This window comes from Mastomys coucha, unplaced genomic scaffold (assembly GCF_008632895.1).
Source record: "Mastomys coucha isolate ucsf_1 unplaced genomic scaffold, UCSF_Mcou_1 pScaffold23, whole genome shotgun sequence".
Classification (NCBI taxonomy): Eukaryota; Metazoa; Chordata; class Mammalia; order Rodentia; family Muridae; genus Mastomys; species Mastomys coucha.
In genome coordinates, this window is record NW_022196906.1 from 16,143,848 (window position 1) to 16,157,304 (window position 13,457).

Here is a 13,457-nt window from a genome sequence, read left to right on the forward strand (position 1 = left end):
CTCTCTCTCTCTCTCTGCTGCCCGGGGAGGGAGGGCGGTAAACGCTCAGGCCTTGTGCTGCTTGCTGGTCTTGAAGGACACCTGCAGCACGCGCTCGCCCAGGCGATAGCCATTTAGGCTGGCGATGGCCATGGCTGCTTCATCGTAGTTGGTCATGGTGACGAAGCCGAAGCCCTTGCACTTGTTGGTGGTGAAATCTCGGATGACCTTGACATTGGTGACCGCCCCAAAGGGTCCGAAAAGCTGCCACAGCACGCTCTCATCAGCTTCTGGGGACAGGTTGTACACGAAGATGCACCAGCCAGCGCCTGCAGCGCCTCCGGACAAGCCCACGCCTGCCAGGCCACTCATGCCATCGATGGCGATTGGGGAGAACCTGGCGATGAGCGACAGGGGACTACTTTGGGGGTCACGCGGGCTCTGCCCTGATCCCCAGCATGCCTCCGACTCCACCACTGGGAGAACCTTGTACCATGTGTGCTACATATTTAAGACCCTTGTAGCATCTTTTTTTTTTTTTTTGGTTTTTCGAGACAGGGTTTCTCTGAGTAGCCCTGGCTGTCCTGGAACTCACTTTGTAGACCAGGCTGGCCTCGAACTCAGAAATCCACCTGCCTCTGCCTCCCAAGTGCTGGGATTAAAGGCGTGCGCCACCACCGCCCGGCTGACCCTTGTAGCATCTTAACCTGGTTGTCTTTGACCCCACAGAGACACCAGCCCCTGACCTGCAAACATTCTTAACCTCCAAAGCTCTCCAAATATGACCCACGATCCTAAGTGCCATCTTTATCCTGATCCTTCCCTAGGGACGCCTTTTCACTAAGCTTCTTTGTATAGCTCAGGTAGCTATATACACACACAGGCTGCTTGCCATGTAGCCATTCTTGGTTTTGTTTTTTCTTCCTGCCTGCTGATCTTGAACTTGTGCTTCTCCTGCCAATACCTCTGGTATTGCACACCTGGTCTAAGCCACTGCACACCTGGCCTGAGCCACTGCACACCTGGCTTATGCAAGTGTTGAAACACAAAGCTTTGTGCATACCAGGCAAGTGTTCTTCCGACTGAGCTACATCCCCAGTCCTATCCCTTCAAAACCAATGGTGTGTGTGTGTGTGTGTGTGTGTGTATGTGAGAGAGAGAGAGAGAGAGAGAGAGAGAGGACAGAGAGGGAGACAGACAAAGAGAGACAAGAGAAAGACTGAATCTGTTCCCAATGCTAGCCTCAAACTGGATTGCAGTTCTTGCCAGTCTCCATGGTGTGGAAGGAACCTAGCACACTAGCCCAGCTATAGCCCTGCCCTGACAACTCTGACTCCATTTTGACTCACCCTGTGTGAGTGGAAACGGGCCTTACACAAGCAGAGCAGGGTGTCCTCTGTGATCCTAGCCAGTCCAGTATCTCCTTTGACACTAGAAAATGGCCTTCTCATCTGTCTGCCTTTCTGGTCTTTTCTATCCAAATCACAAACAGCAGCCCCTCCTGACTCAAAGTTTTTCTTTCTCCAGTTTCAATTACCTGTGGTTGCCTATCATTTGAACATATTAAGTGAACAATTACAGAAACAAACAGTTCACAAATTGGTTTTGTTTGCTTGTTTATGCTTTTTTTTAAAATTATTTTTTAGATTTATTTGTTTATTTTGGTTATTGCAGACAATGCTCCTTTGCGTTGCCTTCCCTGTCCTGGCACTATGTAGACCAGGCTGGCCTTGAACTCAGAGATCCTCCCTAGAACTGAGATGAAAGGTGGGTAGGACGATCAGTTTGGGTTTATTTTGTTTTTTTATGTGTGCTTGCCTGCATGTGTCTATGTGAAACACATGCACATGTGATGCCTGCAGAAGCTGGAGGACAGTAACAGGACCCTTGGAACTGGAGTTACACATGCTTGTGAGTCACCATGTGGCTCTGGGGAACTGAACCTGGATCCTCTGCAATAGCAGCCAGAGCTAACCTCTAAGCCATCTCTCCAGCCCATGTTTTAGCTTTTTTGAAACTGGGTCTTACCACATAGCCCAGGCTAGCCTCTAATCTTTCTGAATCTGCCTTCTGAGTTATAAGATCAGAAGGTATACAGCTATCAGGAATTTATTATTATTATTATTATTGTGTGTGTGTGTGTGTGTGTGTGTGTGTGTGTGAGCGCGTGTGGTGGGCAATACACATACCACGACACATTGGAGGTCAGAGGACAGGTCTGTAGAGCTGGTTTTCTCCTGCCACCTTTATGTGATTTCTGGGGATTGAAATGGTTTGTGTGGTAAGCCCTTTACTCTCTGAGCCATCTTGCTGGTCCCCCTTCATGAGTTTAAAGTTGCAAATCGAATGTAGTGACGTGGCTCAGGATTATAATCCCAGCTCTTGGAAGGCTGAGTCACAAAACACTTTTGACCCTTGGATCTGTCCCGCCTTAACATACTTTCTATTCTCAGGAGAGCCTTTCTTGTTAAATCTCAGTCTCTCTCCTCTCCTCTCTCTCGGTGCTGCCTGTCTCTGCTATGCACTATCAATCCTGGGGTTTACACGGGTACTGGAGATCTGAACCCAGGTCCTTCTGCTTGTGTCACATTGAGCCATTGCCCCAGCCTCAAACTACCCTCTACTTCATAGAAAGCCAAGCATGGTGATGGATGATTGCTCATGTGTGTTGTTCCAGTGCTTGGTAGGCGGAGACAACAGGAGGATGAAGAGTTCAATCTCATCCTTTCTTTATCTATACCTCAAGTTTGAAGTCAGCCTGGGATATATATATATATATATATATATATACATATATATATATATGTATATATATATATGTATATATATATATATATATAAAACAAACCTCAAAACAGAAGAAGAAGAGGAGGAGAAAGAGGAGGAGGAAGAAGAGAAGGAAGAGGAGGAGGAGGAAGAGGAAGAGGAGGAGGAAGAGGAGAAGGAAGAAGAGGAGGAGGAAGAAGAAGAGGAATCAACAGTAGCAAAAGGCCTTGTGTGGTAGCACGTGCCTTTCGTCTAGCACTCAGGAGGCAGAGATGGGGATTTCTGTGAGTTCAAGTCCAGCCAGAGCTAAGATAGTAAGATAGTAAGACTGTCTAGAAGAAGGGAAGGAGGGGGAAGGAAAGAGGAGGTAGAAGAAGGAAAAAAAAAAAAGAGGATAATTTAGGAGAACCAAAGAGAAGAGTGTGCACTGTTTTGAGTGGCATGATGAAATTTTACATTGTTTGCAGTGTATCCAAGCAGTATATGCTACCTTCCCATTAGCACTTACCTATTTGACTGTCAGACTGACTGTCTAAAATCATTGTTTCTATGCTAAGGAACCCTTATTTTAATTAGTTAATTGTTAGTACTGGTGATTTAGAGAGGCCTAGAAGAAATTGGTAAAATGTTTCTTTAAAGGAAAAAGGTGAAAGGTCTCATCTAAAGAAAATAGGTCATATGCCAAGGTCACTAATATCTAGGGAAAGGACACATCTATTGTGAAGTCAGGAAGAAGCTGGTCTGGTGGTACAGCTTGTCATTAGGAGGCTGAGGCAGGAGAATCACAAGCTCAAAATACAAAGTAAAAAGATAAACTGAACATACCTGCAACCTCACATTCAGGAGGGAGAGGCAAAGGGAGGAGGGCTCAAGGACATGCTCAGCTCAGGGCTGCCGACCTGCCAGCACTACCTGGGGCCCTGTGTCAGGAAACAAAAAGGACTGGGCGTGTGCTCTTAGTGCCTATTCAAAAGGCCTTGAGCCTCCTCTCTAGTACAAAATGATGATGATAGTAACAATCATAATCATCATCATCATCATCATCATCATCATCATCATCATCATCTAGGCCCATGGCACACACCTTTAATCCCAGCACTCCTGAGGCAGGTGGATCTCTGTGAGTTCCAAGCCAGCCTGGTCTATAGAGTGGGTTCCAGGACACCAGGCTACACAGTGAAACCCTGTCTCATAAACAATCGCATAAACAAACAAGTAGAAATTTAAGTAAATAAACCATATACAGTTTTCCATGTCAAGTTCTGTGTCAGGCATCCATAAGGAGTCTTGGGGATGTGTCCCTGCTGGGTAAGGAGGACAACTGTTGATGTCACCACCATGTTCCCCACACTGTTCTCTTGTCTGTCTCACCTGTCGGGTAATGCTTAGTTGGTTGGTTGTGTCTAAATCAGATAAAGGATAGAGAGCTGTGCTCTGCTCCCACTGACTCCCTCACTGTCAGAATTAAGTCATTCGGCGTGGGGAGGTGACTGTGAAAGTCTGGCCCCAACATGAGCTGACCCCACGGGACTCAGCCCCTCCCTGTTCTGAATCTTTCACCAGTCATGCCTGCTGCTAGGTGACCTCCAAGCCTCTCCTGGGTCACTGCCATACTTATACTGTCCCTGCACTGCCCTGAGCACCACTTACATGTCTCACTCCCGTGGGGCTCAGACCAGGAACACCAGCAGCAGGATCGATATGTGGCCACCTTTTATTTTATGCCAAGCACTGTGTTCTGTCTCAATTCATGTTCAAGAGGGGTCACGTCTGCCTGGACCATGCTATACCCTTGGCCTCAAGCCCAGCTTTTGATATTCAGCATGTTCCCAACAGCTTGTGACACATCACCATGGAGCCTTTCACTGAGCAGGGTTGTGGGTGAAGCTAGGAAGAGCTCAAGGTTCACAGTAACTGTGGGGAGGCAGGGGAGCTTTCCGTGGAATTTGAGGAGATCCAACAATGGTAGCTGAGGTGTGGGGCTCAGAAAATGGCTATCGAGCCCCTGCTTAGAACCTTCCAGTGAGGGGCTGGGGCATGGCTCAGTGCAGGTCTAGTATGCAGAAGTCCCAGGGTCCTGTTCCTAGCACCCAAAACAATTAGTTGTCAGTGGCTCTCAGAGAGTTAATGTGGGAACTAGGGATACAAATGCCTATCTTGTTGAGATGATAAAAAGAGATGTGTGAGGGGCTGGAGAGATGGCTCAGCCCACTAAGAACACTGGCTGCTCTTCCAAAGGGTGTTGCAACCCCACGGCAGCTTGCGCCTGTCTGTAACTCCAGTTCCTGGGATCCTGACACTTTACACAGGCATACATACAGGTAAAACATCATTGCATATGAAATAAAAATAAACAAGTTTAAAAAATACTCCAGATACTATTAAAAAAAGAGAGAGAGAAAGAAACATGGAAAGCAACAGCCTTCATGAACCCTGTAGCTGCTCCCTCTAACATTTGCTCTGCTCATAGTCTTAGGGCTATCATCTCCTAGACACAGGCAGAAATGGCTACCCAGTGGTCCCAGAGGCAAGGTGCATGCAGGGGTTAGAGGAGGGTCATTAAGGGAAGGGGCTATGAGGGATGGAGACAGTACGGTAGGGCACTGTTACCTCTTGACTCCATAGGCCATGTTGAGCAAATTGTCCAGCCTGTGGAGGCAGAAGCAGCTGTCAGAGTGGCCTGTGACCCACCCCCTGTGATGTGACAGCCAGTCCTCCCCACCCCCACAGCCTTCAGCAGGGCCCTGCCCCCGCTGCCTGCTCCCAGCCCTGCTGGACACTGCCTGGCACGGAACCTCACTCATTTGGGACTGCTTCTTAGTGTCCCTGCTGCCGCCAGGCTGAATGTCCTTGTCCTGCACTTCAGGCTACCCACTCTGGTCCTGCCCAGAGGATGAAGGGGCTTACAAAGGTGGCAGAGAGCTTTTCCTGAGACCACAGGAGGATGGGCAGCTTGGGCCATCCCAGGTCTACCAGTGGCTCCCATCAATGGCCCAGTGGGGAGGGCCTGAGAGTGACTGACTAGTCTGGGTCCTGGGTTCAAGTCTTCTTTTGGGTTTGTACATTCTCCATCTAGGGTGAAGAATTCTCAGTGAAACAGCCTAGCATAAGCTGCTCTACCCAGCTACCATGCAGAGAACATGATCATAGCCAGGACACAATGAGAGGAAATGTTTGGTGGCAGTCTCAACCACAAGGAAGCTGAAGCACAGCTGGACCCATGTGTGGTGGTGGGTGGGCAGAGATAGAGAAAAGAGAGAAAAAGAGAGACAAGGAAAAAAAGAGAAACATACAGGCAGAGAGAGACAGAGACATGGAGATAAGGAAACAGACAGAGACAGAAAGACCAAAAGAGAAACAGAGTGGCGGGAGGCACTGGAGAGATGGCTCAGTGGTTAAGAGCACTGACTGCTCTACCAAAGGTCCTCAGTTCAATTCCCAGCAACCACATGGTGGCTCACAACCATCTGTAATGAGATCTGACATCCTCTTCTGGTGTGTCTGAAGACAGCTACAGTATACTCAAATAAAATAAATCTTAAAAAAAAAGTTTGAAACAGAATAGGAGAGATAGACACACAGATGCATAAAAAGACAGATGCACACAGAGAAAGACAGAGGAGAAAGGACAGACAGACAGACAAAAAGAAGAACAGGAGAGACAGTGTCCTGGCTGTTTTTTCAGTCTTTTTGCTTACTGTCTTGTTTTTTGTCAGTTTGACGCAAACTACGGTCATCTAGGAAGAGGAACCTCAATCAAGAAGCTGCCTCCATCAGATTGGCCTGTGGGCAAGACTGAGGGGGCATTTTCTTGATTGGTGTGGGATGTCCCAGATCACTGTGGGCTGTGCCACCTCTGTGCAGCTGGGCCTGGGCTGAGCAAGGTATGGACAGCAGGTCAGTAAGCAGTGCTCCATGGTTCCTGCTTCAGTCCCCACCTCCAGGTTCCTGCCCTGATTTCCCCTCATGGTAGACTGTTCGCTGTAAGATGAACTAAACCCCTTTAACCTCATATTGCTTTTAGACATGGTGCTTTATCACAGCAATAGAAACCATAACCAAGATATGGGGGTTGGGGTGGGGTGGGGTGGGGTGGGAGAAACAGACAGACAGACAGAGAGACAGAAAACTACAGCTGGATCTCAATTTGTTGCCAACTGTCACGGCCAGCATACACTGAGCCCTATGTACTAGGCCATGTTCCTGATGGTGGGGTGTCCCTGGGTCCCCACTCTCTGCAGGAAACAGGCTCAGGGAGAGCAGCTGCAGGCTTGGGGCACATGGCCTGGGGTCTGGGGACTCTGGCTCACCGGAAACGCTGTGTCTGATGATGCAGGGGACCAGCGTAGCGCCTGGCAGAGGACTGGTACAGGTGGGTGAGCAGGGCCTGCCCTGTCTTCTGACTTGGGTTGTTTGCAAATTTGACCGTGATAGGCTCGGCGGCACCCAGTGGTTTCTGCCCATTCAGTCCCTTGATGGCCTCCTCTGCCTCGATCCTCTTGTCAAAACGAATGAATCCCACGCCCCGAGAGACACCTGCCAGAGGTATGAGGGCATTAGTCTCAGGTGCTCTGTATCTTCTCATATGACTCTCCCCTCCCTGAGACACCCTTGTCCAGTGCACCCGCCCTTCCTGCATTCTGACCTGTGGCCTGGTCCAGCAGGATTCTGGAGGTGATGATTCGGCCGTACTGGGAGAAGAGCTGCTCCATCTCCTTCTGGCTCATAGTCTTGGGGAGGCCACTGACGTACAGGTTGGCATCCCGGATAGAGGCAGAACTGGGGCGTGCATAGGACACCTGGGCGGGGGGTGGAGTGTCAGAGGACAGTGAGGGTCACAGAAACTGACAAGCCTCAGAAATGCATCACACACACACACACACACACACACACACACACACACACACGGCCTGGGCTGAGTGAGTGGCCAGCTTGTCTACTGATAGGCTGGCTCCCTCCTCAGCACCACAGAAACAGGGTAATATGCACCTATCACCCCAGTGCCAGGCAGATGGAGGCAGGAGGATCAGAAATTAAAAGTCATGTTTTACTATGTAAGTTCAAGTGTGGCCTGGGCCACATGTCACCCTGTCTCAAAGAGCATAGCAGGAGCTTGGGGAGATGGCTCTAAGGAAACTCTGACAGCCCAAGTTTGTTCCGCAGAACCGATGGTTGGAAGGAGACAATAGCTCCCAAAGGCCTGGCCTTCACACTGCTTACCCCTCATACAATAATTAATAATAATTAATTTTTTCTTTTCTTTTCTTTTCGTTTTGTTTTGTTTTTTTTGAGAGAGGGTTTCTCTGTGTAGTCCTGGCTGTCTTGAAACTCACTCTGTAGACCAGGGTGGCTTTGCCTGAACCCAGAGGTCCTCCTGCCTCAGCCTCCCAAATGTGGGGATTAAAGGCATATGCCAGCATGCCTGACTAATAATTTTTATCTAAAAGAAAAAAAAAATCTAAATGTCCCTGTGCATACTGGGTGACCCTGGCTTCAGGCATTCATTTTTTTTTTTTTTTTAAGATTTATTTATCTTATATGTATGAGTACACTGTAGCTGTACAGATGGCTGTGAGCCATCATGTTGTTGCTGGGAATTGAACTCAGGACAGCCCTGCTCCCTCCAACATAATATACTGTAGCTGTCTTCAGACACACCAGAAGAGGGCATCAGATCTCATTACGTGTGGTTGTGAACCACCGTGTGGTTGCTAGGATTCGAACTCAGGACCTCCGGAAGAACAGTCAGTGCTTTTACCTGCTGAGTCATCTCACCAGCCCAGACATTCATTTGTAACTTATGGGTCATGCCCAGTTCTGGGTGACAGAGCTTGTCTTAAGAGAAGGAAAAGTTTGGAAGAGCCAGGGAGTGTCATACATTTTTAGTTCAGGAACTGGGGAGGCAGAGGCAAGCAGACTTCTGTGAGCTTGAGGCCACCTTTGTCTATCCAGTGAGTTACAGGACATCCATATAGTATAGTTGAGACCTAGCCTCAAACACAACAACACAACCCAGAAACCACAAGGAAAGTCTGGGACAGTGGGAGCTCAGCGGGAAGAGGACCTTCCTGCGAGAGTGGGCGACCGTGCCTGCTCAAGGACTGTGAGGAGAGCCCAGAACACAAAGTTGTTTGCAACAGCTATAAATACAACGTTGTGCCTGTGACGCGGGGGTGAGAGTTGGAGCTGACAGACCCATGTGAGGGTTAGGCCAGGACAGCTACGACTACATAAAGACCTTGTCCAAAATTTTAAACTGTGTTTCAGACAGTCTTGCCATGTAGACCAGGCTAGCCTCAAACTCACAGATCTGCCTGCTTCTGCTTCTTGAGTTCTGGGATTTAAAATGTGCACTGCCAGTGCTCAGCTCAAAAATGTTAACTTTTATAGAAAGTCTTACTTTATTTTCATATGCTTGAGTGTTTTGCCTTCAGGCATGCTTGTGCACTGTCATTGCAGTACCCACAGGGGCCAGAAGAGGGCACTGGCTTCCCTGAACTAGTTATAGATGTTGTGACCTGCTCTTTGAGTGCTGGGAATTGAAGCTAGGTTCCTGTCCAGAGCAGCCAGTGCTCCTAAGCCATATCTCCAGCCCCCCAAAATGAAACTAACCTTAAATTACATTTTCATGTGTTCATGTGCCATGCTTAACTGCGGAGGTCAGAGAACAACAGCTTTGGAAGATGGTTCTCCAGTTCCACCATATGGGTCCCAGGAATTGAACTCAGATTTCAAGCTTGACAGTGGGCACCTCTCCCAGCCCGAGTGCTTCTGTTTGTGTGTGTATGTAGTTTGAGGACTGCCCCTCCCTCTAGGGTCTTGCATGCTTGAAAACTGTCCTACCAATTCACTACAACTCCAACCTTTGAACTCTGTCCACAAGGCCTTGCATACAGTAAGGTCACCCTCAACTTTCATCCCCCAGCCCCCCACCCCCTTGCTTCCTTTCTTTTACCCTAGATGGACCTGGCTGTCCAGCCCTAGGACCTTTGCTCTTGCTGGTTTTGAGGCTTGGAAGTCTGTCTCTTCGTGCCAGCCTTGGTGGCTCCTGTCTGTAATACTAACACTCTGCAGGACCAGATGGAATGCTTGCCTGGTCTGCATGGCTCTGATGCTACCCTAACCCATAGAATTAATTACTCTTTCCTCTTTTTTTGCCAGTCCACAATCTGGAATGTCCTCCCTACCCCCTCCGATTCTCAGCTTTGTTTTTCATTATTTCTAACATGTGTGTGCTATGCTAAGTCAACGTGCAGAAGTTACATGACAACTTGGGGTGTCGCTTCTGCCCTAGCACCATGTGGATCCATGTGATCAAATCACCAGGTTGGGCAGCAAACGGGTGTCATCCTACTGGAGCCTCTCACTGGCCCCCGATGACCTTATCTCCAGGTGATTTCTCTAGCTTGTGAGCTCTGTCCATTCGATATGGCCATTCCATTTGTGCCCTCACTGAGGCCGCATCTCACCAACCCTGCAGCTGCTCACAAGTCTGCCGCTCAGACATTCACAGCACGAGACACTGGGAGTATTGTGAAGTGGGGAAAAGAAAAGTCTGTTTACAGAGTATTGTGGAACCCCAGCTCATTGTGTCTTTCTCAATGTCCTGGAGACTCGGTGCAGGGGCCCCGCCCACAAGTGTCAATGGGGTGACCGGTCTGTGGGGTGGGAGGGTCCCGAGCGCCCTTCCCCCTCCTTGCTGAAGTCTGCTTTCTGCTGCTTCTATTCAAATCTCTGAACCTGGAGTAGATAGGGACCATTGTTATGGGCTGGCATTTGTTTGGGGAGGGGCATTGTGGGGCTGCATTGCTTCGATACAAGTAACTAATTAGGGGCTGCTGAGATGGCTCAGCAGTGGGTAAGGGACTAGCCACCAAGCCTGGTGACCTGAGTTTGATCTTTCAGACTCACAGGGTGGAAGGAGAGAAATGACTCCAGAAGCTGTCCTCTGGCTTCCCCACACACAAACATGCATAAACGTTATTAAATTAAAGAAAAAAAACCTCAAAAGCCTAGTTAGGACTGGGGCTGTCACTCAGCTGGCAAGAGAGAAGCCCTCTCCTTCCTCCCCAGCTGAGCCGGGTGGTGCTGCTCACCTGCTGACCCAGCATTCTGGAGGTGGAGGTAGGCATCTCTCCATATGAGCTGCAGACCTGTCTGGTCTACACAGCATGCTCCAAGCCACCAGGGGAGAGCCCGTCTCAAAAAAATTTTTTTATTCTTTTCATAAAAATAAATAAATAAAAATTATATCCCAGTGTTTGAGGCTTCTAACTCCACTGCGGGAGTGTGCAGGTTTTGATTGTTTGTTGTTGTTAAGACAGGATCTCACTATATAACCTCCCGTGGTCTGGAGCACACTGTGTAGACCAGACCGACATTCCAACTCAGAGATCCACCTGCTCCAGCTGGATTGGAATGGTGAGTTTAGTCTCACTACATAGTTCTGGACAGCCTGGAAGGAACTGCAGCCATGAGTGATGAAATTACGGTCCTGTGCCACCACACCCAGCTAGGGAAGGCACCTTAGGTCTCGGGTCCTGTAAGGCCCAGAGTGGATCTATCACCTCATGTCTGTACAGAGCTAGATACACAATCCCACAGCACGCGTGTGAGAGACGACAGCCACAAGTTTTGGCCTCCTCACTTCCCCACCTCGGTCTTGTTTGCTGCAGTAGACACCGGCACACCTGGCCTGAAGGCTTCCAGAAAGGCTCCTTTTTCCACTTCCTGTCTCCCTGCAGGAGACTACAGATCCCCACAACCCTGCTGGTCTTTGCCCGATTCTGGGGTTTTGGACTTAGGTCCTCAGGCTTTTGCAGCAAGCACCTTACACAGTTCCTTATTCCATCCCGCAGGAAAACTCTTTAAGCAGGAAGGTAAAAAACTCAAAAGAGTTTCAGGAAGTCCCTGAAACTGACCGCATTCACCAGGGCCTCTTCTCACCAGAGTAAGCAATAAAAACTGAGTGACCCTCTGAGACCAGCACAACGTAGCTGCAAGGAAGCCTCTAAGCCCAAGCTAGAAAGATGACTCTGAGGCCAGACTGGCTGCCTGGAAGAAGGAGAAATCAGCTGAGCTGCCTGGAAGAGGTTTAGACCACCTGAGGCATCTGGAAAGGCCACTCTCTACCCTGTTGGGCTGCCTGCAGGCTGTGCAGTATGCTCCCGGCTCCCAGCTTTTGGGAGCTGTCACTATGAAGTAGGCTTTGGTGATGCAGCTGAGTTTTTTCTGCTCTTGTAACTCCTCACGCATATTCCTGTAAGTAACCCCAATAAAAGGCTTGGTTTACCAAACTGTACTGTGGTAATATCCACATTCTGGGCTGTTGTGGGGTCCCTGTGTGGAGTTAGTAGGTGTGTATGTTGCGTCGTCCCAGGAAAAGCTTTGTCACATAATATATTTGTCTACTGGTCAGAGACTCCACAGACCCAGAGATGAGTTGGGGAGGAGCAAGCGCATGGCATGCAGCTGAGGCTGAGAAAGAAGGGCAACTGAGGAGGGAAATCCTTAGGGGCTGCCTTTTCTTACTCGGTGTGTGGTCCGGTGCAGCAGCCGCGTGCTTCTTGCCATGGGTGGTAGACCTGCTACCAAGGCTGAGCCATGAGGATGAGGGATGTCTGTGGGAGGACTCTCACTCAGCATGGCAGTCTTTGTCTATGAGATATGAGGTGGCATGCCTGTTTGATGAGGTGGGGGCACCTCGTGAAGACGGCGATGCCCTGAAAACAGTTGAAAGTTTAGAGATTTTGCAGCCTTCAAGATTAGTGAAGCTGAGGTGGCCTGGTTGACCTGTGTGATCAGAAACGGATCCACGGGGAAGATGGCGGCCAACCAGGTTGTTTGTGTAAAGGAACTGCAACAAGAGGCAAGATGCGGCATCCTCTGTGTTAGCCTCAGATTCAGGAAATCAATCAGATAGATGAAGGAGAGGACAAGAGAGAGGTGGTCAGAGTGACAGAAGACACCCCCCAAGGCTGACCCTACGTACAGAGGGGCCTTTAGAGAGTGACCAGGAAACGCTCTGAAGTTGGGGGAGAACTTTTGAACATGTGGTGAAAGAAGCTGCATCAGCCTGAAGTTCTAGGCTGTGGGACTTGGGAGCAGACAGGATCATGACCACCATGGAGGCAGAAAAGTGAGAGAAGTGTAACTTCCCGTCAATCCTTCAGGGATGGGCAGCATGACCAAGACCATGTGAGTGCAATAAGCCTTGACAGACCGACTGGCTCACCAGCCAGCACCCCTAGGACTGGTGGTTATCTCCTCCTGAGGTCCCCATAAATGTCTGGGAATGGAGGGAGTAGGAGGGAGAAAGACACCCTTGTGGGTCCTAGGTCTAAGGAAAGCTGTGTTTGAGCCCCAGCTCACTGAGCCAGATAGACATGGAGGAGCTAAGAAGTGGATCTGGCCAGCCCGAGGCTGGTATGGAGTTTCAGTGACTTTGCTGAGGCCTTCGGTGGGCAAGATCTTTATAAAGTAGGTAAGGTTTTGGCAGGCGTCAGTGACTTAGGCCTGCGTACAAAGGAAAAGAACAGGCAGGAGGAGATAGTAAAAGAGTAAAGCAGGGGAACAGGTCTGTTCCAGTTACTCCAAGACAAAGCTGGATTTGTGTCCAGCTGGAGCCCTTAAGGAGACCCCATAGAAGCCACACTGGGTGCTGAGGAGCTTCTGGAAGGCTGTAAAGCCTGGTGAGTTGTTCCCAGAAGACC

The 13,457-nt window shown here is 49.3% G+C and overlaps 1 protein-coding gene across 3 annotated transcripts in view; it reads right to left on the minus strand.

Annotated features, from left to right (window-relative positions):
- Positions 1–35: 35 nt before the first annotated feature.
- Positions 36–13,457, minus strand: part of Elavl3 (ELAV like RNA binding protein 3) — a 33,599-nt gene continuing 20,177 nt past the window's right edge. For 2 of the 3 annotated variants that reach the window (XM_031344437.1, XM_031344436.1), the window contains exons 4-7: positions 7,391–7,544; positions 7,056–7,281; positions 5,356–5,394; positions 36–397 (exon numbers count right to left, since the gene is read on the minus strand). In XM_031344437.1, the coding sequence (XP_031200297.1) occupies positions 46–397; positions 5,356–5,394; positions 7,056–7,281; positions 7,391–7,544 (771 nt within the window). In that variant the 3' untranslated portion in view covers positions 36–45. The remainder of the gene's footprint in view (positions 398–5,355; positions 5,395–7,055; positions 7,282–7,390; positions 7,545–13,457) is intronic. The other variant, XM_031344438.1, reaches the window with a different exon arrangement.